This window comes from Colias philodice, chromosome 15 (genome assembly GCF_061535455.1).
Source record: "Colias philodice isolate Cphi_HAF_F1 chromosome 15, ilColPhil1 Martin Lab GWU primary, whole genome shotgun sequence".
In the NCBI taxonomy this organism is placed as follows: Eukaryota; Metazoa; Arthropoda; class Insecta; order Lepidoptera; family Pieridae; genus Colias; species Colias philodice.
Window position 1 is genome coordinate 9,178,925 of NC_143100.1, and position 23,860 is coordinate 9,202,784.

Below are 23,860 nucleotides of genomic sequence, written 5' to 3' on the forward strand. Positions count from 1 at the left end.
TTTATCTGTGTTTAGAGACGTAAGTTTCTATTAAATAAAGATTAAATACCAAGATTCTGTGTTCACGGGAAGTACCCTGTAGGTTTTGATTCCTGGCAACACTTGCGAATGTTGATAAGCATGAAATGTATGTTTTAGCAATATTTCCTCCATCTGTGCTGACATTGCTTTTAACCAAATTTCAGAACTCTGTGTTCACAGGAAGTAGTACAATACCTATAGATTTTGATTTCCTTGCGATAATGTCGAAATTTGCGATAATTTACGGCATAAATGGCTGTATCTTTTGATTGCGTTGGCTTATAAGTTTGATTTTTTCACAGCTATAAGGAACCATAGATTTCGAGTATTCGGTATGAATTTCAGATTGATACCTCCACGCGTTCCTGAGAAAAAGGGTCTTCACAGGCAGACAAACTTAAAAAATATATATTTTTTGCAATTATTCCTGTATCGGTACTATAAGATGTTGCTTTGTACCGAATTTCAAGATTCTGAGTTTACGGAAAGTACTTACCCTGTAGGTTTTGAGTTTTGATTCCCTTGCGAATGTCGAAATTTGCGAAATTTTTCGGCATTTACGGCTGTATCTTCTGATTCGTTGACATAGAAGTTTGATTTTATTATAGCGTAAAGGTTGAGATTACGCTATAATAAAAAGAAAAAGAAAGATTTTAGACTTGAGTTTTTGGCATGAATATCAAGTTAATATATGTCAGCGTTCATGAGTAACAGGGTTGTAAGTTAAAAAATTTTTTTAATATTTTTTTATATTATAATCTAAGGAAAAATTCATGCTTTTCGCAATTAGTAAACAAAGTCGCTGTCTCTGTGCCTTTGTCCCTATGTATGATTAAATCTTTAAAACTACGCAACGAATTTCGATGCAGTTTTTTTAAAGATGGTAACCTATTAAAAACTCGAATTTCTATTACCCGAATCTTAAAACCCCGAAAACGGTTGTTAGAACTTTTAAAAGACAGATGTAATGAATGACAAATTTTTAAAATTCCTTTTTTAATTTCCCAGATGAATCAATTTCCAGATGCACCAAAACCAGATTTTTAAAAAGTATTTTTTTGTTTCCCGTATTCTCATAATACAGATCTGATTATACCAGATTCTCAGAATACTTTTTTTTGTTTCCCATCGTACCATTTTCCAAATAAACTATTGCCAAATTTTCATAATCTTTTTATTTGGTTCCCATATAATCGTATAACAGATAAACTATTGCCAGATTTTCATAATCTTTTTATTTGATTTCCATACAATCGTGATTATACCTTTACTATCGACTGAAAATAATCATTGTCAGTAAGTTTTACTTGTCCATTACAGACCAGTTTTAGTGTCAAAGTCGACTCAGTAGGTTAGGTTTGAACTACGACCCCCACGCTAAAACTGACTCGCTATTGTTTTACTTGCCTATTACAGAAAGGTTTAAGTGGCAAATTCGACTCAGTAGGTTAGGTTAGGTTTGAACTGTGACCCCCCATGCACGAGCCGAGCGAGCGAAGCGAGCGTGCCGCGGCAGCGGCCGGCGAGTGCCAGAACCGACTCGCTATTGTTTTACTTGCCCATTACTGAAAGGTTTAAGTGTCAAATTCGACTCAGTAGGTTAGGTTAGGTTTGAACTGTGACCCCCCACGCACGAGCCGAGCGAGCGAAGCGAGCGTGCCGCGGCAGCGGCCGGCGAGTGCCAGAACCGACTCGCTATTGTTTTACTTGCCCATTACAGAAAGGTTTAAGTGTCAAATTCGACTCAGTAGGTTAGGTTAGGTTTGAACTGTGACCCCCCACGCACGAGCCGAGCGAGCGAAGCGAGCGTGCCGCGGCAGCGGCCGGCGAGTGCCAGAACCGACTCGCTATTGTTTTACTTGCCCATTACAGAAAGGTTTAAGTGTCAAATTCGACTCAGTAGGTTAGGTTAGGTTTGAACTGTGACCCCCCACGCACGAGCCGAGCGAGCGAAGCGAGCGTGCCGCGGCAGCGGCCGGCGAGTGCCAGAACCGACTCGCTATTGTTTTACTTGCCCATTACAGAAAGGTTAAAGTGTTAAAATCTATTCAGTAGGTTAGGTTAGGTTCGTGCTGCGTCCCCCTTGAAGGATTTCGTTTTGCTGGATATCGTTTATTTGAATTTCAAAAATCTGGACATTGTTTGTCTGGATATCAATTAACTGTATTTCAAAAATTTGTGTTTTAAAAATCTGGCTTTCGTGCATATGGATTACGGTCATCTGGATTTTGTGCATTTAGATTTCGTATGTCTGGAACTCATTCGTCTGGATTGTAAAACGTCGTACAAATAAAGAAATGGGCAAATGAAATTCGGAGTTGCGATTATATGGCAAACAAAACTTCGAAATTTAAAAATTCGGGGTTATGAAAAAATGTCCAAACGTTTTCTGGATTATGATATTCGGAATATTAAAATTCGAGATTAAGATAGGTAACCTTTAAAGATATAGTGATTCAAGAGGAAAAGTGTATAATTTATAAGGTTTTAGAGAAAGCGGGCGAAGCCGCGGGCGGTAAGCTAGTCTGCGTTATAAGACGTTTGATTGTACTAAATTTCATGACTCTGTGTACTCGGTAACTACCTTGTAGGTTTTGATTTCTTAGGGAGTGTCGAAAAATTTCAGCAATTACAGCTGCATCTTTTGATTGCGTTGGCTAAAACGTTTGAATTTTTCACAGTATCAAGGGACCTAGACCGTAGGATTTCGACATTAGCAAGGGAATCAATACCTGCAGGGAGCACCCTGTCCCGTAAACACAGTCTTGAAATTGAGTAAAAAGTATCGTGTTATAGCACAGATGTAGTAATAACTGCGAAAACCCTAATTATTTAATTAAATTAAATAAAAATATATTTTTAAATAATTTTAAATTTACTCATGAACGTCTACATGTATTTAATTGATATTCACATCAGAACTCAGGTCTATAATAACTTAAATCTGTTATTTAATTCAAATTCTATGTCAACGCAATCTGAAGAAAAAGCAATTAGAGCCGCATATTCTGTAATTCGCAACTACTTGCAAGGGAATCATCAATCAAAACCTACAAGGTACTTCCCATGAACACAGTCTTGAAATTTGGTTAAAAGCAACGACTTAAGCACTTACAAGCACAGATAAAGAAAAAAATCCTTTAAACAAAATTTTAAGATACAACATAATGAAAAAATATGTTTGCTCGGAGTCATCGGTGCGCGAGTCCGACGCGCACTTGGCCGATTTTTTGTTGTAATTTGACTGTATTTTATAATGTTCATTTGAAAAAAAAATTGCTATTTTATGTCTTATCTGGAATATTTCGATATTTGAGGTTTTGTGTGAAAAGTGTAACAGCAAAAGTTGTAGAAAAAAAATTAATTACATACAACTTTACCATTACACTTTATTCCGCAGTTATAGTTTTTTTTTAAAAACGAAAAACCTGTTATTTGTCCTTAAATTACGACCACAGGTCGACCCTAATAAACTTTTTCTATAATGTTTGTTATATTCTCTTCCGTTACCGTTTGTAATTGATTTCATTGTTCTATATTACTTTTATGTCTCAAAATTCAATAAAAACATCATATTGAACAGTATTAATTTGTTAATTTAAAAAAGTTAATATTAAATTAGTGGTCCACTTAGGCCGTGGACCTAGCCCAGGGGGGGGTCATGACCCCATGACCCCCCCCCTGGATCCGCGCTTGAACTTATGTCCATGTAAGCTCGACTACGGGCAAGGCTCTGGAAAGTGGAAAAGTGGTTTAAAATATGTCATTACCAATTAAACCTGAATAATAATAATGATCTCACTATTGTCTCTAGGTATATAAAATGAGTAAACTGTACCGAAATACATGAAATACGAGCAAGCTCAATCAACCAAGAGACTATGGAAATGTCCTTCTTTGCTAGCCTATTGAAGGTTCACCCTACACAGCAATCAAGGAATAGTTTTACTAAGCCTAGAGCTCCAGAGATACATTTCTATCACTACTTGCTTTACTAAGTCTGTTATTTTGTTACAGCAGATCGCCAGCATGCAGAAAAACAAACAAGAAAGCACTCTAAGAAATGTAAGTATTTTTTAATATTCTTTTCAACGCGGAATTTATTGTTTCAATCCCAGTTTCAAAATTTAATGTGAAAGTTATTGTTGATCATACATTAAGGATACTTACATCAAAGTGGATCAAAAGTTTTTGGAAAGTTTACAATCAAATAATATAGGGGATGATGGATTGTTTGGTAAATTCTATGAAGGAGATGATTTGAAACATATTTTTTACTTCCGTTTCTCAGGCTCTTTTAAATCTCGTTGATTAATACGTCTATAATTACGATTACGATTTCTACGTCTATATTTATGATCTACGATCTACGATTACGATTAATAGTCTTTAAAATATTTAATTTATCACCATGAATCGGCGCGTGAGTATTACAATGAAATAATCCAATGAAATAGTTAATAGTTTTTTTTTATTTTATCGGTTACCTATAGATTAAAATATTCCAGATTGGAATTTCTTAAAGCTAAGACGTAGAAAATTAACACAAGTGACAATCATTTAGGTGAAAAGCTTATATAGATTTTAATTTCCTAGGTAGGTTATCTATATAGACAATCACAACTGCGAAACTGACTTGTGATAATTTTCTCAAAAACACAAAATGAATAGCAAGACGAATCATCAAACGTGAAGCACCGGCACTTCTTACATAAGAATATTTGCGTAAATGTTTCAAAGGATTTATACTCGCAGCTTACAAAGGTTTCAAAATGGATAAGACGACGTCTCTTACGTATTATATCATAAGAACCAGCTAAGGCCTATATCATAATACGCCTGTTACGGTAAGCAAAGATCTAATCTTTATGACAAGGCAACCGTGTTTCATTTAATAGAACGGAACAACGATCACCACGTGCTACCAATTAACGTGCTACGTCATCTACCTCTGAAGAGATTGCGAAAAGCGAAATGGGCCAAGTACAATTAAAGTTCAACATTCCAAATCAATTTGAACAATAATGTCAAAGGTGTGTAACATAGTACCTATTACAATAATAGGAAATATTGTAATACTGTGGTGTGTAACGACTACACAAATATTTCTTTCGCATTATCTTACGATTATATCACGAAGTTAACTACTTGAGTGGTAAATAAAAAGAAATTTATCTTACTTTTAACACGTTAAAAATCTAAAAAACAAGATAAGGCGATCCTTTAAAGAACATCTTTCAGAGAGCTACTTGAGATTTCAGTAGGTACATTGTCTATAGTTTCACATTTCTATACAGAATACCTATTTGGCCAAATTTCTTAATCAATAATTTAATGATGAATAAGTTGTTATATATTTTAGTACCTGTTATATCATAAGAACACAAAGCAATTAAAGTTTCCCATTGAGTTACCGACTTGGCGCGCAGTCTTTCTTTGACGTTTTTAAGTGTCAGACGCTTGTACTAGTGGTGTACTTGCAACCGCGAAAATTGTTTACAAATATGAAACAAATTCGTATTGGTTGTGTTAGTTAGAAAGTATAATTAGCTAACGAAGCTGTGCGCTGTGATATGGCGGGAATATGTGAAATATTTTAGTTATTTTTTCAAATTTTTGTGATAACAAAAAATTGTGTGTAAACAAATGTAAATAAATTGTATGTAACGGTGAGTAATGTGAGGTGTTTCTTGTATGATTATAATATAATCTTCTTATCACAATGTCGTGGTGTTAACGAAGTTTAATTGCATGAAAATTATGTACCTAAATAGGTAACTAGGTACCTACATTCAATTTTGGCAGATCAAGTAGGTATTTTAGTTTAAACGTTTTGCCTCATAGACTTATTATTTTTTTATATGATTTTTAAAATATTTATAAACTTTAATGAACTTCTTCTTTACTTTGGTAAATTAAAAATATAATTTTTAGGTTTTCTCACAACATGAATAAAAACTAATACCTAGCAGGCCTATGCTGTAATGGATTATTTTGAAGCTTTTTGATCCACTAATTATATTATATCAATACATCTGCATAATTTTCTTACTTACCATTTTTCGGTTTTCCCTAAATGATGAATAATTATTACGGTACTGTCCCTCTACTTACATAAATATCGTTAACTAATGCATTTGCCCTTAACATTAATAATACCTAAGGTAATTCCCCCTATTATTTACGTGATCAAATATCTTCACTGCGGTTCTCTCCCACGCTGACGTTATATATTTTGAGAAAACCTGACTTCCGGTTTTTAAAATATCCGTATTAAACAGCTGCAGTTCCCCGCGGTTCAATTATCTAGATAGACTTACGTAATTTCCAAAGGATATCGAACTTGATTTTATTTTAGTTATCTCGGTAAGTATTATGCATGTAGGTTATACTTCCAAACTTGATACGATGAAGGAAGTAACAAGAATTATTTTAACTTACTGCACATTTAAAATTCAAAGCTATAATGTTACTAGATTTCCGCCCGCGGCTTCGCCCGCGTTTTCAAAGGAAAACCCGCATAGTTCCCGTTCCCGTGGGATTTCCGGGATAAAACCTATCCTATGTGTTAATCCAAGTTACCCTCTATATGTGTGCTAAATTTCATTGTAATCGGTTCAGTAGTTTTTACGTGAAAGAGTAGCAAACATCCATACATCCATACATCCATACATCCTTACAAACTTTCGCCTTTATAATAGTATTAAGATTTACTACACAAATGCGGAATTTTGCTATAATTGAATGTACTATTAGACTATACTAATTCTTGAATTTAATTAAATAATATGTAAAAAAAATTTATACCAACGGTTTTCGTAATTTTTAACGGCTTTCAGACAACTGACAAAAAAGTAAAAAAAAAAACATTTGCCCAAGTTGTTGTTAGAGCCATTATATAGATCGTTATCTAATATTATGTCACGATTAGACTGTTACTTGTAACTACTAACAGAAAACTGATTTCCTCATTCTTTATGTCATGGAGTAGTTTATCTCACATTGAAGAATGGTATGAATGGGAGGAAGTATTTTTATCGTTGTTTTTTTACTAACAGACTATAATAGAGGCCGAAAACATACCGCATTCTAATTCAAGTACATAATATACTTATAGTACCTACAACCCGCGAAATTTTCCCTGTCTCTCAAAGAATTTATTTAATTATCAATTATAAGTTATAGGTACTTCATTTCTATAAGTATAAATACATTTCGCGTATACATCATTGATGGATTTATTTGTAGTTTTTCCAAGTTCAAATTTTTATTTGTGCAATATTTGTGACCCATTTTTTTCATCATATTATTTTTTGTAACAAACAACATTAAAAAATATATAATATTACGAAACGTTACGTTATAGTTTACCATAGACGACTACTACACATTATAGAAAGTTAAATCAATGAATGGAACTAACTAGTTTAACATTGTATGTGAGTCTATTATGACGATAGTACCCAATGCTTTAACTGGCACACAAAGGCAACTTGCAAACTGCATACTAAAAGGCCAAGCCAAGACATTCGAAAAGTTTACAATCTACTTCGTCGACATGGTACACACGCGCGTAAAATAATTAATTAGGGTTCGTTTTTACATTATACTTAACAATGAATAATTATTGCTATAAAAATAAAATAAAATAAATAGAGATGTACCAAAATAAAAGTTAATATGATGAAATAAATATTCAGGACAATTTTTCATACACGACATGATCGGATCTGATCCATACTAAACTTTCGCTTGTGTTATGGAAACCAGATGGCTACTAAAAATACATATATAATTTATAATAAATACTTATAGGACACATAATTTACACCTAGACACAGAGCAAACATTCTTGTTCATCACAAATTTTAGGAATATTTATGAGAAAATCCATAGGTAATCTAGGTAATTTCTTTGGCCTCGACAAAGACTACGAACGATATTTACGTCATGTATTTATATACATATACTAGCGGTCCGCCCCGGCTTCGCCCGTGGTACATGTTTACGTTTTCTCTACATAAGAACCATCCTCGTACTTCAAGGAATATAATAAAAAAGAATTATCGAAATCGGTTCAGCCGTTCTCGAGTTATGCGCTTACCAACACATTTTGCGATTCATTTTTATATATAAGATTATTTTATTAATATGTTAATATTAGGGCTTTTGCTAATCATACATAACAAATGACTAATACGCATACAATGATATTGTATATCTACGCTTCTTGGAAATTAAAATCCCTCTATATTTATTTACTTTGGACCATATTTTGTGTGTGTTTTGCTTTATAGATTCGGCAAAAATTGTTAACAATCTTTCTAAACGAATCCCTTGTTTTATTGAGCAAATTTTTTCTCTTTGAACGCGACCGGCATTCGAGAGAAAACGATAGATATTTCCTACGTTCGCCGAAAGTTTTTTAGGTCTACGAAGAAAACATTTGACAATCGAGAACATTAAATTATTTATACTCTTTAGGGCATATGGTTAGGGAGCCAGAAGCAGATTTTATGACCAAGTTCCTCTCAAGCGGTAATTAGTAAAATGCATCAGAGTATAGTATTATAAAGCCTCGTGAACGTCAGCTGGAGCTCGGTTGGGGGGATGAGCGGCTGTAGCCTCCAACGCACGTAGGAAAAAAAAATACATTCATTCATTTCCTCTCAGCTAAAAATTTGTCAAATTGTAGCTAACCCAATATCTCAACGAAAAAAAATAATCAGCTGGTTACAGCGTGGTGTATTATACGTCAGCTGGTGGCTCGAACATGAAAAAAAAAATATTATTTTCCGTGATTTCCTCTCAAACAAAAATTTACCTGATGATAGCTTATATGTAACTGTGGATAAATATATAAGTCAGCTGGCTGTATCTTGGTGGAAAAACCGTCAGCTGATACTTTGAAACTTATTACATAGGAGTTAGACAGAAGCATCTATTGCCAATTTATATGCATCAGCTGACTAGATTTTCCTCAACTTATTGCTAGCTGATTCTTTTATTTATCGCATCAATATATTTTTAACACTCTCACTCACAAATTTTCATCTGAGAGGAAATGACGATATCTTTATGGAGTTTCTTGCCGGTTCTTCTCCATAGATACTGCTTTCCGAATCGGTGGTAAATTTAAAGAATGTAATGACGATTCAAAAGTGCTTCTGGAAGAAGTCTAATTGAATAAATAAATGTTTGAGTTTGAGTTTGAGTTTAATTATTCGACATTACGCTTCAATATAAGAGTTGAGTTGAAATAAACATTCAGTATCAATATTTTTGAAACGAATAAGTATGTAATCAAATAATTTTATATATTTTAATAATTAAATAATCAATTAGCAATAAATGAACTAGTTACTCGATAAATAATATTTATTATATAAACTTGATAAAAAATTATAATGAGATTTATTCGTTTTCGCTCTGACAACCCTCCATGGGTTTTTATCTTCCATATATTCCTTAATGCTGTAATAGGCTCTCTGAACTCATACGTTTTTTACATAATTTTTAAATTTAGCACTACTAAACTCTTTAATACTATGAGGAATTCTGTTGTAAAAAAGTATACCTTGGCCCATAAATTAATTTTTAACTTTAGCTAACCGGTAAAATGGCATTTCAATTTTATTTCTGTTCCTTGTGCCATAACGGTGTCTTATCTCCTACTCTTGTGTGTAAGTCTGCGTTTTTGTGTACATATAAAATATTATTAAATATATACTGTGATGGTACAGTGAGGATACCAGTATTCTTAAAGAGATCTCTTAGTGAGTCCCTAGCACGTAAATTATAATATATAGAGCGTATGGCTCTTTTCTGTAATATAAATATAGTTTCTATATCTGCAGCCCTGCCCCATAGCAGAATTCCATAGGACATAATGCTATGAAAGTAGCTAAAATAAACCAATCTAGCCGTGTCTTCATCGGTGAGATGCCTTATTCTTCGAACTGCATATGCAGCTGAACTAAGCTTAGCAGCGGTGGTGGCAACATGGGCCCCCCATTGTAGCTTCTCATCTAGTGTCAAACCAATCACAAGAAAAACAGTGGAATCCACAGGGTATAATACCTCCCCGTTTAAAATAATATCCCTTTTCACCTTTTTTACATTTGGAAGGATAAATTCTACACAATTTGTTTTTTTTTTGCATTTAATAATAAATTATCAGCAGTGAACCAATTGGATATGCGTAAAAGAGCAGAGTTTATTATATTGTTTTTTTTATCGAGTAACTAGTTCATTTATTGCTAATTGATTATTTAATTATTTAAATATATAAAATTATTTGATTACATACTTATTCGTTTCAAAAATATTGATACTGAATGTTTATTTCAACTCAACTCTTATATTGAAGCGTAATGTCGAATAATTAAAGATATCGTCATTTCCTCTCAGATGAAAATTTGTGAGTGAGAGTGTTAAAAATATATTGATGCGATAAATAAAAGAATCAGCTAGCAATAAGTTGAGGAAAATCTAGTCAGCTGATGCATATAAATTGGCAATAGATGCTTCTGTCTAACTCCTATGTAATAAGTTTCAAAGTATCAGCTGACGGTTTTTCCACCAAGATACAGCCAGCTGACTTATATATTTATCCACAGTTACATATAAGCTATCATCAGGTAAATTTTTGTTTGAGAGGAAATCACGGAAAATAATATTTTTTTTTTCATGTTCGAGCCACCAGCTGACGTATAATACACCATGCTGTAACCAGCTGATTATTTTTTTTCGTTGAGATATTGGGTTAGCTACAATTTGACAAATTTTTAGCTGAGAGGAAATGAATGAATGTATTTTTTTTTCCTACGTGCGTGGGAGGCTACAACCGCTCACCCCCCCAACCGAGCGCCAGCTGACGTTCACGAGGCTTTATAATACTATACTCTGATGCTTCTGACGAATTATCTCTTGAGAGGAAATAATGAACCCAATTTGCACCTGGCTCCCTAACTAATATTTTTTTAATCAAATAGGTTTATCATCTTGGTACTTACATGATAATATTATGTTAAAGGATACAATGATACAACATGGATACAACTTAGTTGTGTTTGTTATATTTGATTAAAAATAAAAGATATTCTTTAAAAACTAAATTATCATGATATCTCATTTTACGAGAGAATTTATATAGATATTTTTGTGAGTATGCATTATATCGTTGTCATGTTTATTATAATATTTGTATAATACTTTGTCATACCTTACAGATATTTATTAAAACTCAAGTGTAAATAATACATAACAATTTATGTTATTTTATTGCAAATAAATAAAATTGGCTTTTGCAAATTTTGTTTTCCGTTATCGGTAAGCTTAAAATAATAATATGTCAAAATAAGGAAGGAAATTCAGAAATACCTTAAACTAATGTACAAATTATGACTGATAATGACAATAATAGCACTACGTACTGCTCATCACTAAGCTGTATTAAAATTCCAAAAGATAGGAGCTTTTTCCTCCACTAATTTACATTTCTATAATTTCTATCTACTATCTTTCTTATATATAAAAATGAATCGCAAAATGTGTTGGTAAGCGCATAATTCGAGAATGGCTGAACCGATTTCGATAATTTTTTTTAATTATATTCCTTGAAGTACGAGGATGGTTCTTATGTAGAGAAAACGTAAACATGTACCACGGGCGAAGCCGGGGCGGACCGCTAGTTATATATAATATATATACATAGGAAAATTTTGATACAAGAATGTCGATGGATAGTCTGTCTGGTGGTCGTTAAGTTATTAATTTAAAATTGTAAAACGTCATACTAAATGAGATTGGCGCAAAGATGATGATTCGATTTTTAATACATAATATAAGTACTCGAAATATTAATACAATAAGATTCTTTGTCTTTATCTCGAGTAGCCTTTTATGGTAGGTCCACTGGTCAACCTTCATTGTCGAGAGCTGATCTATTCATACCGCTATGTTGTGAACACTTAGAAAGTATATCTAATTTTTAAAGAATAATGTTTGGAATATTTTTACGAAGATGAAGAGAAGAAGTGACTATATAATTTTATTGTTTTCTCTCATCCTAGGTGATTAATCTCCGAGATATACGTCCTTTTATCGGTAAATGTAGTTGATTATAGGTATAATATTAATACTGGACATCAAAACCAGATAAATCATAAATGTAGATAACTACATAAACATAAAACTACTCTGTTAAATTTTGAACTTCACAAAAGATTCCCAACCAATACTAAAAGCTGTTAACAATCAAGTAGTGATCGCAAACGAAGAGCTGAACGACATGCTTCCATTTATTTTTCATTTGATTTGATTAGTCCCAGACGTAGTGAAGCTCCCTCAGAATTTCAAAGGCTTTACATTTCAACCTTGATGCAATAACTGGGGCGCAGAAACAATAGCAGCTAATAAACTGGCACTTTATTAACGTGTATTGTCTTTCTGAGACATATCTTTATTATATATCTATATTAGTAATAATAATTTATATTGCTTAATCGCTAAGTTATCATCGTATCGTCGTAGTTACCACTTTAGTTGGGTGTTTTGTTAAAGCTCGTTAAAATTATGTTTTTATTGTACCTACACAACAGAATAATAACTAGTAGCTGCTACACTGTTACTGACAACGCTATTATTTTAGTACATAATATTTTCATTTTTATAACTTGTTTAATTTATCCAAGAAGTATGTGCCAAGAAGTATGGATATTCTGAAGCCAGGAGGTAGAGGACCTAGAGGGCTATCCGAATCACCCCCATGTATGTTATGCGATTTTTCGTATTTTCGGAGTTTTGACTTTCTGTTTTAATTATCACCTATACATAATAACCCTGTATATTTTTAAACACAATGTAAAAATGAAGTTTCCAATGAGGAATAATTTGCGATACAAATACTCCTACTTTAGTATAAAATTTACAATTTGTAACGTTTATGTAGATAATTTTACTTTAGAACATTATTATATAAAACAATAGTATTTTTATTTGGTAAATTTTAAAATTTGTTGCAACACTTTGTCAAAATAGGATGCACGAACAAGATACACTTGAAATATTTTTTGCAGAACTAACTATGGTCACCTACGGTACGGATAGTAAAGTTGGTCAAATATGCCTAAAACGAGTTCTTTTGCATAAATAACGTTCTGTGCTACTTGTTCAGTGCATAAGTTGCATAATTTTTGGTGCAAAAATGTCTTAATGATTGGATTTTGTTATCAATTTTTGAAACCGTACCGAATATTTACAATAGGTTATGTATAAATAAAGTAGAGTGAAACGGAGGTGCCAGATCACATTTTGTTAATTTATCTGGTTGGTAAACAGATAAGTCACAAAATTGGAATTACTATCTACTAATAATAATGGCTTAAAATGTGGTAAATATAAATATAAGGTACTCTATAATTTGTAGTTAGATAAGAAATAATGATGGATGATCATGAATCCATTTTATATGCGGCAATCAATATGAATAATATGAAGAAACAGTTTAAAGATATACATATTATTAATCTACACATTTGTATAACTGGCTTCAAAATTAACTCAAAGTGAAATTAGCATCAGAGGAAATTAGATAAGAACGATGTCATTTAATAGATGCAGTAATTAGTACAGCAATTGGAGTCTCTTGAGGTCGTAACAAGGTTCACGATAAAGGTATTAACATTAAGGATTGACGAATACTATTGTTTTATTTAAGAAGGTTAAACTGCTTTTAATTGTAATTGCACTTTGAATAATTTATACTGTATTTAATCAATAACAGACAATGCATAAACTCAATCGATAGATCTGAAAATGGCATTGACGATATTTTCTACTGACCCATGTTTAAAGAGAAAGATTTATTAAAATTGATAGGGGAATCTTCATGGACAAGGGTAATACTAGAGAAAACTCATCTTAGAGGCTATCATGTTTTTTCTTATAAACCCATTTAAGTGGTGCAATTTATTGAGACGAAAATGGACTTTGTTAGCCACAGTAATCTGTAAAATTTCGTGTATTTTGAGTAAATAGTCAAAACTGCGGCTTCCAAATAACTGACTTCTATCAAATAACAATTTCAATCTAGTTAACGGAATTGTTCACAGAAGGGACTGTCCAGTGAATTACTCTATCGGGCGACGTGCTGTCATTTCAAATAACATTGTTCCCAAGTAATCAGATTATACGAACTGATTTTATTTTGGCTCTCATCGAGGTCTCTTTTCTGGAATAGTTTAGATTCTGAACGTGATAGTCGATTTTATATTATGTGCAGCTAGCAACATTATGAGCTTGATTTAGAAAGTAGAGGCCTGCCCCCACAGTGCCCCCCTAGTGAAGTGGCTTTCTTTTAGCGTAGCGTTCAATAGAATAGACTACGAATGTATGAGATTGACGTAAGCTATAGATACGTTTATCTACAGCTTACGTCAATCTCATACATTCGTAGTCTATTCTATTGAACGCTACGCTAACAGAAAACCACTTGACTAGGGGGGCTGCTATTCCAGTAGCGACCAATTTGAAATATGTTTTACTAGTCCATTTTTAAGGTCAAGCTGGTCCAGTAAAATCAATGTGTAAATTGATCTCAGTATTTCTTGTCACGCTACTGGGTACTAAGCAATTGCATCAACATTTTGTTATTCATAATTTTATCGCTGTGGATATTTTGTGTACCAAGTGATAAACATGGGCATTAATAATAATGAAATTAATGTGGTCGAAATATATTATCCTCATTCGATATATAAATAATCCAATGTCCCTAATCATAAAAATAACTTATCGTCTTACATATCAAATACATTGTGTACTTGCAGAATGGCTTACAATTGCAATTTGAGAACTAAATATTTAATTACTAAAATGCTTCCTAAAAATATTAAACAAAAGCTCGATTTCTTTCGTAATATTACGGGAAAGCTTTCGGATGTTGTTCAATAAACTTATCTCTCCAAATATTTTAGTACGACCGACCAAATTTTGTCAAATACGCAAGGTCTCCCCTAGGGGCTGAGCATTAGTCGTTATTACTTCGTTTCCGTTACAAATGGACCTCGGGTGGGCAACGACAAATACAGTCCATTACAAATTTTTAAAATTATGTTCATCATAGCAAAGAGGACAAAAAAAATAGATATCTACATTATTACATATTATATAAATTTTAAATTAAAAAATTCTGAATTTAAGTTTACGATGTTCTACTTTTTCCATAAATAATAATTATGATTCAGATGGAAAACGTTTATACAAAATGAGAAAAAATAAAAATAAACACTTGTATTTAAAAAAAATTGTTTAATACATTTAAATTAGACATATAGATTTTATTGTTGAAATTACCTACAGATTTATAAAAAATGTCCACTTATGAAGTGATGAGATAATCGTGATAATCGTTTCCAAATAAACGGTCACAATGTTTACAAAACACTATCGTCCTTAATGCCACGTGTTACCAAATCGTTTATGTAATATACAGTAAATGATACGTTACGCTAAATTACGTGAGGTGTTTATTTATTCTTGTCACACGAGCCGTGAGGAAAGTTTGCCTGTAATGTACTAGTGAAGGTGCAGCGTAACAAAGTTCGAGCCAATCACCATTTGCAATACATGGCTGTGTATCTAAGTCCTGTTGTTTATTTAGTTCTTTTAACTTACTAATGGGGTATGTGTACGTTGCAGCAAATATGGAAACTTTTTTTGCCACTTGTACTACAGAGAGTTTGTAGGGATTTATAGGTACCTCTCGTTACTTGTATACAGAGCTTATTGTATACATGTCAAAACGATATATTAATACTCTATTCCCAAATTTAGAATGTTCCAACGTTGCTGAAGGTACTTCAATGTTTAAAAAAAAATATTTATCTGTAAAAAATAATTTAAAATAGTCAGATATCACGTACAAAATTAATATGTATCAATTATTATCACGTACAAAATTAATATGTAACTGTTATTTATGACAATGTAAAACTTCTTATCATACGACACGCAAAGAAGCAGTTTTTAACGAGCTTTTGAATGAGTAAATATAAACAATGAAGTAGTGTAAACGAGGATTAAAAAAACTTTAATCATCATAATTTAATTATCACTTAGTAAATCGATCAATTAATCATATTAGAATTTAGAATATAATTATAATATATTGCTTACATAGATTAGAGCAGGCTCCAAGGAGATGTTCGTTTGCAAAAATAGCGGACCTAAATCTGACTTCTGATATATATTGTATAGATCCCAGACATCCTATAGACAGATGTTGCCAACCAGTTTTGTGGTCCCCCTCCCCGCACCCCGGTAATTGAATATGGCATACAAAGAAAAAAATAAAAATTTCCAAAACATGCCGTGTGGGGTATCAAATGAAAGAGCTTATTGAGTAGATCACGAATATATAGTATACTATAACATTTCTTACACTTTCTCTAAGATTTTTTAGAAAATTTACGAAAATGCTCCATTTTTGAGTTAACTTTAAACCACTATACCTAGATTGAAAACTCATGAATATATTTTTTAAATTATTATTTTAAATAATTAACAATAGTCCATTGTTTACGATTCAATGACGCGAAATTTTGTGGGTCATTTGTAACAGGATGACGGTTCTACAGGAGTCTTAGTACGCAATGACAAAAAGAAAAATGATGGTCCGATCGCTGATACCGGATGCGTTAAAATACTGTAATATAAAATATAACAGTATCTTAAGATAAAATATTATAGTATCTTCACCGTGTGTGACGCGCTTAACGAGATGGCCACTACAGGCCGCCAACATCGACCAATGCTATAAAAGAAAGTAAGTATATTATGTAAGTAAAAAACATATTCAAACGCTACATAGTAGGTAATACATGATGACATAGGCTGGGTAATCCATTCTCCTAGTGCTTCCATCAAGGGAAGTCGTAATGGAATCTGTGAATCACCCGAACTAATTAAACGAATCAAATAGGAACCAATTACGAGGCACCGGCCGCCAATGCACGGTTTATAGGGATTCTCATCAGTATGTTACTTTCATATCACGCAATGAACCTATGCAGTAATTAGTATAGATAGTAAATATGGTCGATGTTATTTGTTTACTGCTTACAATAATAGTTTAACACGTAATATTAACAAGTTAATATTAAACATAATGAAGTTGAAATCGCATTCGAGCTTTTGGAAATAGGAGCCTTTTCTTTTTATTTATGCATTTTCTCTACTTACTATGAACATTTTTCGTGACTATCTAATTCTCAACGTTGTTATAAATCACTTTTAAACATCTGAGAATGTATTGTATAAGTAACATGTTAATTTAAAAGAGCTTGTATAGGTTAAGCAGGTTCATTCTTAGGATTTTTCCATTATTATCAAGTATTAAAAGAAGAGAGATTGTGCCAAGCAAAATAAATCGCTTCACTTGTTACGTCAAATATCAATCACCACTCCACAAATTCTTTCTTTGATGTTGTTTAATCAAACGTAAACCAAGGATCCCCTAAAATTGAAATGAGCGAAGTAAGTCAAAGACAGGAAATTGAAATAAGCGAGGGAATTTTATTATGGCTTGTGGCTTCACATCGGATATAGAAACTCGAGTAATCTTCCTCTGGGTTACAAAAATTAATTTCCAAGATGAAAATCTCGTCAAAATAATTTAAGCTTATGAAGTGTACTTGATGGAAAAATAATAATTCATCCGGATTAATATTGTTTTTGAAGTTCGCAAAATTAATTAGTTGATTTAACGTTCAAGTCCTTTTGAAATTTGTTAATAGAAAATGGATTGTTGTTAAGTATCAACAAAATCACATAACAAGCTTTTATATTTTCTTGTATCATGGTAATAATATAGCAAGACTGTATACCTATGTATTTAGTAACTATGAATATAGATTGAAAAAAAAATCACATAGGACTTTTTTAACTTTTAACTACATAAGTATTTAATAGTTTAACTGAAATTGGTACACCATCACTAGATTTTTTTATGTTTTCTCAGTTATTTAATCTATCTATTATTATCAATGTTTATCAATTGTTACCTTCGATATATGTCGATTATTATTCAATTTATTTATTATCTACAGTAAAGATACTATTATCTTAATCTGAATTAATTTGGTCCGCACTCAGTACGGCGGAAAATCGGCCATAGGCCGGTTTCGTATAAGTGTGTTTAATATTTGTGGGGGTAAGTTTTTCTTTATCATGCCCAAGAGAGTGTTATATTTAGATTCTTATTGTAGTTGGGAAAATAATCAAATATTACATTGACATAGAGCACATGCTTATGTAACTACTGTATGATACTTCATAGACTAACACCGAAGTAAATAAACTTTAAGCTATTATATATATAGAATTTCTTTATTTTAAATATCTGTTAAGTAAGTTAAGATTAGGTCTAAATTTAAAGTAATAACTCGATTGTTCATAATTAACATGTTAAATATATTTTTAACGTGACTAGTGAGAGAAGTAAGGCTGATGTTAAAATATAAACGCCTAAAGATAAGTTAAAAGCAAATGTAAATTTATTTATTTTGGCAAAATTTAACATGTGATTCTTTCAGTTTTGAATAAAACTGTTTCAAATAGAAATTTAAACTTTACATCAAAAAGAAAAAGAACAAAATACAGCTAATTACATTTATATTTGTATATTATTTACGTACCTAGTAATTACGTTGTATCCTACGCGAGTGTTATTATTTCGTTTCAGCCTGACCTTAATCAGATGAGATGTTTTAAAAACGTCCTGTGATATAAATAGAATAAGCCTTGTTGGAATTTATTACAAAGGTGTTAATATTAAATAATATCAAGTTTATGAAATGAAAAAATAAGGCAATTGAATTACTTTAGTTCAGACCGAGAATCGAATTCCAGAGCACTTTATACTTTCTGAATACTGAAACAAAATACTAGGAAAAACTAAGGCTGTTTGTTAACTTTTAGAAAACATGTTAAACTTAGTCTGCATTTTTTTCATAGACATTATATTATACAGTGTTCTTAACTGTAACACATCCGTGACAATGTTTATCATGAATAATAATTATTTTATGACAACACTTTTGTGTTTATCGTCTTTAGATAACGAATAAAATATTTTATTTAATCTCTACTACCAGATTAATGTAAATTGTATTGATGCGATTATTTGTCACATAGTTTAAACTGACCTTAAAATCTGTATCTTATAGGTTTCTATTATCTATAATATAGTCTACAATTACTATCGAAGAACTTTACGAAACAACAATGTTAATATAGCCTTAAATACATACATTTAATTACAATTTATATTACATACAAATGGTTACGATGTTAAATTTCTTTTAAAATGTTATTGTTTTCAATGATAATAATTAAAATTGCATACATACACACTTTCTCTTTCATATTTTGAGCGTGGCCAATGCATTATGCAAATATGCACTATTCAAAGTGATGGTGTCACCGTGTTTTGGGTTACTTACCTATGCCATATGCGACCTTCATGTTGATACTTAATTATTAGTTGTTACTGAGTGAAAATTTAACTAATAGTTGAAATATCATGTGTTTGTTATTAGAATATTAAATATTATAAATTTGAGGAATTCCGCATCTTCTTAACCATTTTACCAGCGCGTCAGCTTAGAACCGTGGGGCACCATCAATTATTATAATCGAAGATTCTTAAAATGTAACAAGGAATCAGTTATGTACATGCCCTTAATCCATATAAAAGTTACAGTTCTTGTATAGTTTATTAAAATTATTGGAATATGTACTTAATGAAAGATTAATGCATCAAGTGCACAAATATTTATAAGCTTTATCGACGGCTAACATATATCAATAGATAAAACATGATATCCAAGAGCTGATAACTATATCATGATAATGTTTTATTAGTAAGATTATCATAGACTAGTAATCGGGTACCAATTAGGTACCTCGTTGGTCCATTCGTTAGAAATACGACTTTAGGAGGATTTTCAATCTAACTCTATATCATTAAATATACCAGATTAACACCAACGTTACGTGCCTTTGTTTTGATAAAAACAACCACAAAACTGTTGCAGTGGCTTTATTCAGTCCATTTTCATCAGGTTTCATTAAATGTATAAGAAAATCGACCCTAAAATTTTATAGAGTAGTGAAGTAATTATACATTAGCAACGTCTTGTTATTCAATACATTCCCTCAGATTTAATTACCTACCTTCTCTCCTTAATATTATTGATATTAAAGTTCCTGAAAGAAACATTGACATAAAATATGTGAAAATATTTTGTTGTAACAATTAATTTTTACGTTCGTGAAACATCTTAAATGACTTTAAGAATTTCCGTCTGATCAATTGTTTCAAGACATTTATATTATTTTGATTTTATTCTATTCTTTGTCAGTAACACAAATTGGTTATTGATAAAATTTATTTACAGAAAAGGAAAATATAGTAAAAATATGGCTTGTAAAAATAGATGAGGCCAAATCCTATCTTTGTTTAAATTTCCTGATTCCTTTGATGTAAAATGATTTGAAGTCGAATATAATAAGAGTCAAGATTTATAAGATCCAGGAAAACGGAAGAAAACTCTTAGCTTCTTTACTTTATCCTTTGGCAGCGTAAGTAAATATCTTATAAAGGACGTAACTAAACTATAGAATACAATATGAGGACTTCAACAAAAAATTCCATTTTAAAATTTTCATTGTTTATAAGGGAAGCTTACTCTTAAATAGCTGAGCAGTGAGCATGGTTCTTTTTCCACAACAATCCTTTAATTTCTTTTTTTTTTCATTGGGTAGTTGTGTGTTTTATGTCAAGAGTATAATACATTTTACTTATATGATCATGGTTTTTTTGAAGGGGTTTTTTTTGGGGTTTTCCTTGTAGGCTGTAGCGTGGGTCCTCTAGTTGCAAGTAGAAACAGAATATTTTTAATAAGAATTTAAATGGTGCGAGATTCTAGATAAAGTATTGCTCCAATAGTATCAGTTAGTTTGGTACTAACATTGCCTGAGATGCAGTCCAATCGCTGCAAACTTAGTTATTTGTGGGGTTTGTGGTTATAGTTCAGGTCCATAAGTAAGCAATGGAAATTGTGCTATTAAATGTATCCTTTCTTCCTTTCAATGAAAGTGAAAAAACATTACATTATCCGTTAGTCATTAGTGGCCTGCCCAATTTGAAACGGGTTTTATAAAGACTAGGGATTACCCCCCAGGACTTCTATATACTCGTCTGTATCAAGGTGCACATTAAGGATAGTTAATATCTTTAGAGTACGTTAAACTTAACATTATGTACCTTGTTTCAGGTGAAACGAAACCGACCAGATGGCTCAAGAGGGTTCCAGTATGGAGATGGGCACCAGTGACCAGGTAAAAACATATTATTATTATTAACAATATGTTTATAGAATTATCTTTTTTATCTACTTATGATTATATTTATGATGTGATGATAGTGACACACAAGTTTGAAGAATACCTATGTCACGTATTATTACAGTATTTACTTCAGATTATGTATATAAATACTCTTAGCAAAACTTTTGGCTAACACTGCTTACCCCGGATTGAACCGACATAAAGAAATAGCCTATCGAGTATGATAGGCTATTTCTTTAATAAATCGTTTAATAAATAATTAAATTTCCTAATGAAAAAGTTAGAATATGATACGTTTCACTTTATTTATGTAATTTCCTAATTCTACGAAACACGGATTAAAATGATTATGTGCTTATTCAAAAATTTACACATTCAATTGTTATCAATTTAATACAACCAGAGATTACTTAATAGATATATACTAGAATATAGTGTTATGCATGTACCTATATGTATATTAATTATTATCTAAAAATGTAGTTAAATCAGAGATCGAGGCGTGAGATACACCCAGTCACTGTTTTTATTGCATAAAGAGTAAAGACCCTAACGAAATAATTAAACCAATAAGTCTATTATCTATTATAAACAAGAGAAACATAAGAATTAATTATCGTAAGCCGTTAAATAAACAAAATATAAGAAAAACTACACTAGAAGATTAAGTCAAGTATCGATAACCCCGACTTATAATATGATAAGATTGATGACAGCACTAGAGAGGAGGAAAAAATATAGTTTAGTTATATATCAGTAGAGCAGTGAGCATTTAAGATGAAATATTAGAAAAAATTAAAGGATACTAGTGTAAAGGTCAGTGATAGCAATAAAATATATTATGAGAAATAAGGGATAGAGAGTCGTGAGTCACATGATGCTTATTTTATAATTTTATATGACACCCACTTTATTAGAATTTGATCGCCCTCTTTAGTGAAATTTAATTGTATTGTTGTAATTCAGTATAAATAAAAATAAATAAAAAAGCGTTTTATTTCCTTAATGAAATATATTTTACATTTCAAGTGTTCTTAATATTAGTTGATTTATACAATGACAAAATTAAAGTAAATTATTCTAAGTTAAACAGCTAATACATAGTTTAATTTCTTATTTTATTTTTTTATATTATTATTAAATTTTTGTTGAATTGCTTATCTAATTAATCTTTATTAAGGACCTCTTAAAGAGTAAAGGCCTCCTCCTGTTTTCTCCATTCTAGTCTGTCATTACGACGTTGTCGTACGACTTTTTTCTATAATGTTCATTCATAATATTGATAAAGTTACGATAACTTTACATAATATTAAATCATCAAACAGTAATATTATCATACGGTTGTTTACGTACAGTCAAATCTTGCGTTCGATTTTCGGTATAACAGATAATAAAGCCTAAATTATTAATGAATTTCTAGTATTTAAATATTGAGTAGATTAATGGTGTTGAATGTACGATATTAATTAAGTTTTTATACATTTTTATCAACATAAATTCTTACAATATATAATTAATAATTAAATATAATAAAATTCTAGTGTACTCACCTACCTGTTGTATTTAAGACTTGCCTTATAATATAATCTATAGTACTTATACCTATAGATTTTGCGATTGAAAAAAAGTATGTATAACAGTTAATTTAATTTAATGTTCTTTTTCTATATTACAATAATTATAATAATAGGCCTATATGTATTTAGGCTGTAAATAATAATAGTTTAATAAGTAATTGCCCAACAGATGAATAGCATCCCACATTTATATGTAGAATTGAAATTAATGATGACAGAGGTGTTTTATTTCGAACATCTAAATATTATTATCTATATTCATACATTCAACAGGTCCTGGTCGCCGCCAAGAAGTCGAAGAAGGTGATATACATAGTCGGTTTCGTAGCCATGGTCGCTGCAATCGCCGTGGTCGTGACTCTAGTGGTCGTGCTGTCTGGTAACGAAGGGGATGCGGGCGTGGTCACAACCACCACGGCCGGTCCTACAACGGTAACGACGACCACGACCACGACGACCACGACCGTGACACCGGATCCCGCGCCCACGACCGTAACGGAGCCGACGACCATACCGCCGATAACGGAACCGCCTCCACCAGAAATCACCTTGGATGATATTCTGAATGGAGAGTTCAGTGCCGCTTCCTTCACAGGCTCTTGGACTTCAGGTATAGTACAAAATATTAGTATCATTTATGAAATCCACCATTGTTAACGTTATTCGTGCCAAGTATTGGAATTACTTTACCTGTAAAAATGTTAGTACTATACTATTATTAAATAATAATTTGCTATTATGAAATAAAGCGGTAAATTCCTTAGCACGTGCCATCATATTGTAGAATTCACTAGCTACCGTTTTCAGATAATGCTCAATTAGGTACATAAAACACGTTATAATATTAT

At 31.7% G+C, this 23,860-nt stretch overlaps 2 protein-coding genes across 3 annotated transcripts in view; one reads left to right on the top strand and one right to left on the bottom strand.

Moving 5' to 3' along the window:
• Positions 1-5,452: 5,452 nt before the first annotated feature.
• LOC149482435 (venom dipeptidyl peptidase 4-like) overlaps positions 5,453-23,860 on the top strand; it is a 40,124-nt gene continuing 21,716 nt past the window's right edge. The window contains exons 1-3 of one of the 2 annotated variants that reach the window (XM_089703851.1): positions 5,453-5,795; positions 21,363-21,426; positions 23,286-23,622. In XM_089703851.1, coding sequence (XP_089559977.1) covers positions 21,382-21,426; positions 23,286-23,622 — 382 coding nt within the window. In that variant the 5' untranslated portion in view covers positions 5,453-5,795; positions 21,363-21,381. The remainder of the gene's footprint in view (positions 5,796-21,362; positions 21,427-23,285; positions 23,623-23,860) is intronic. The other variant, XM_089703850.1, reaches the window with a different exon arrangement.
• LOC149482436 (uncharacterized) overlaps positions 16,710-23,860 on the bottom strand; it is a 167,784-nt gene continuing 160,633 nt past the window's right edge. Inside the window, exon 8 of the transcript XR_016316679.1 lies at positions 16,710-16,795. The gene's annotated coding sequence lies outside the window, so the exon portion shown is untranslated. The remainder of the gene's footprint in view (positions 16,796-23,860) is intronic.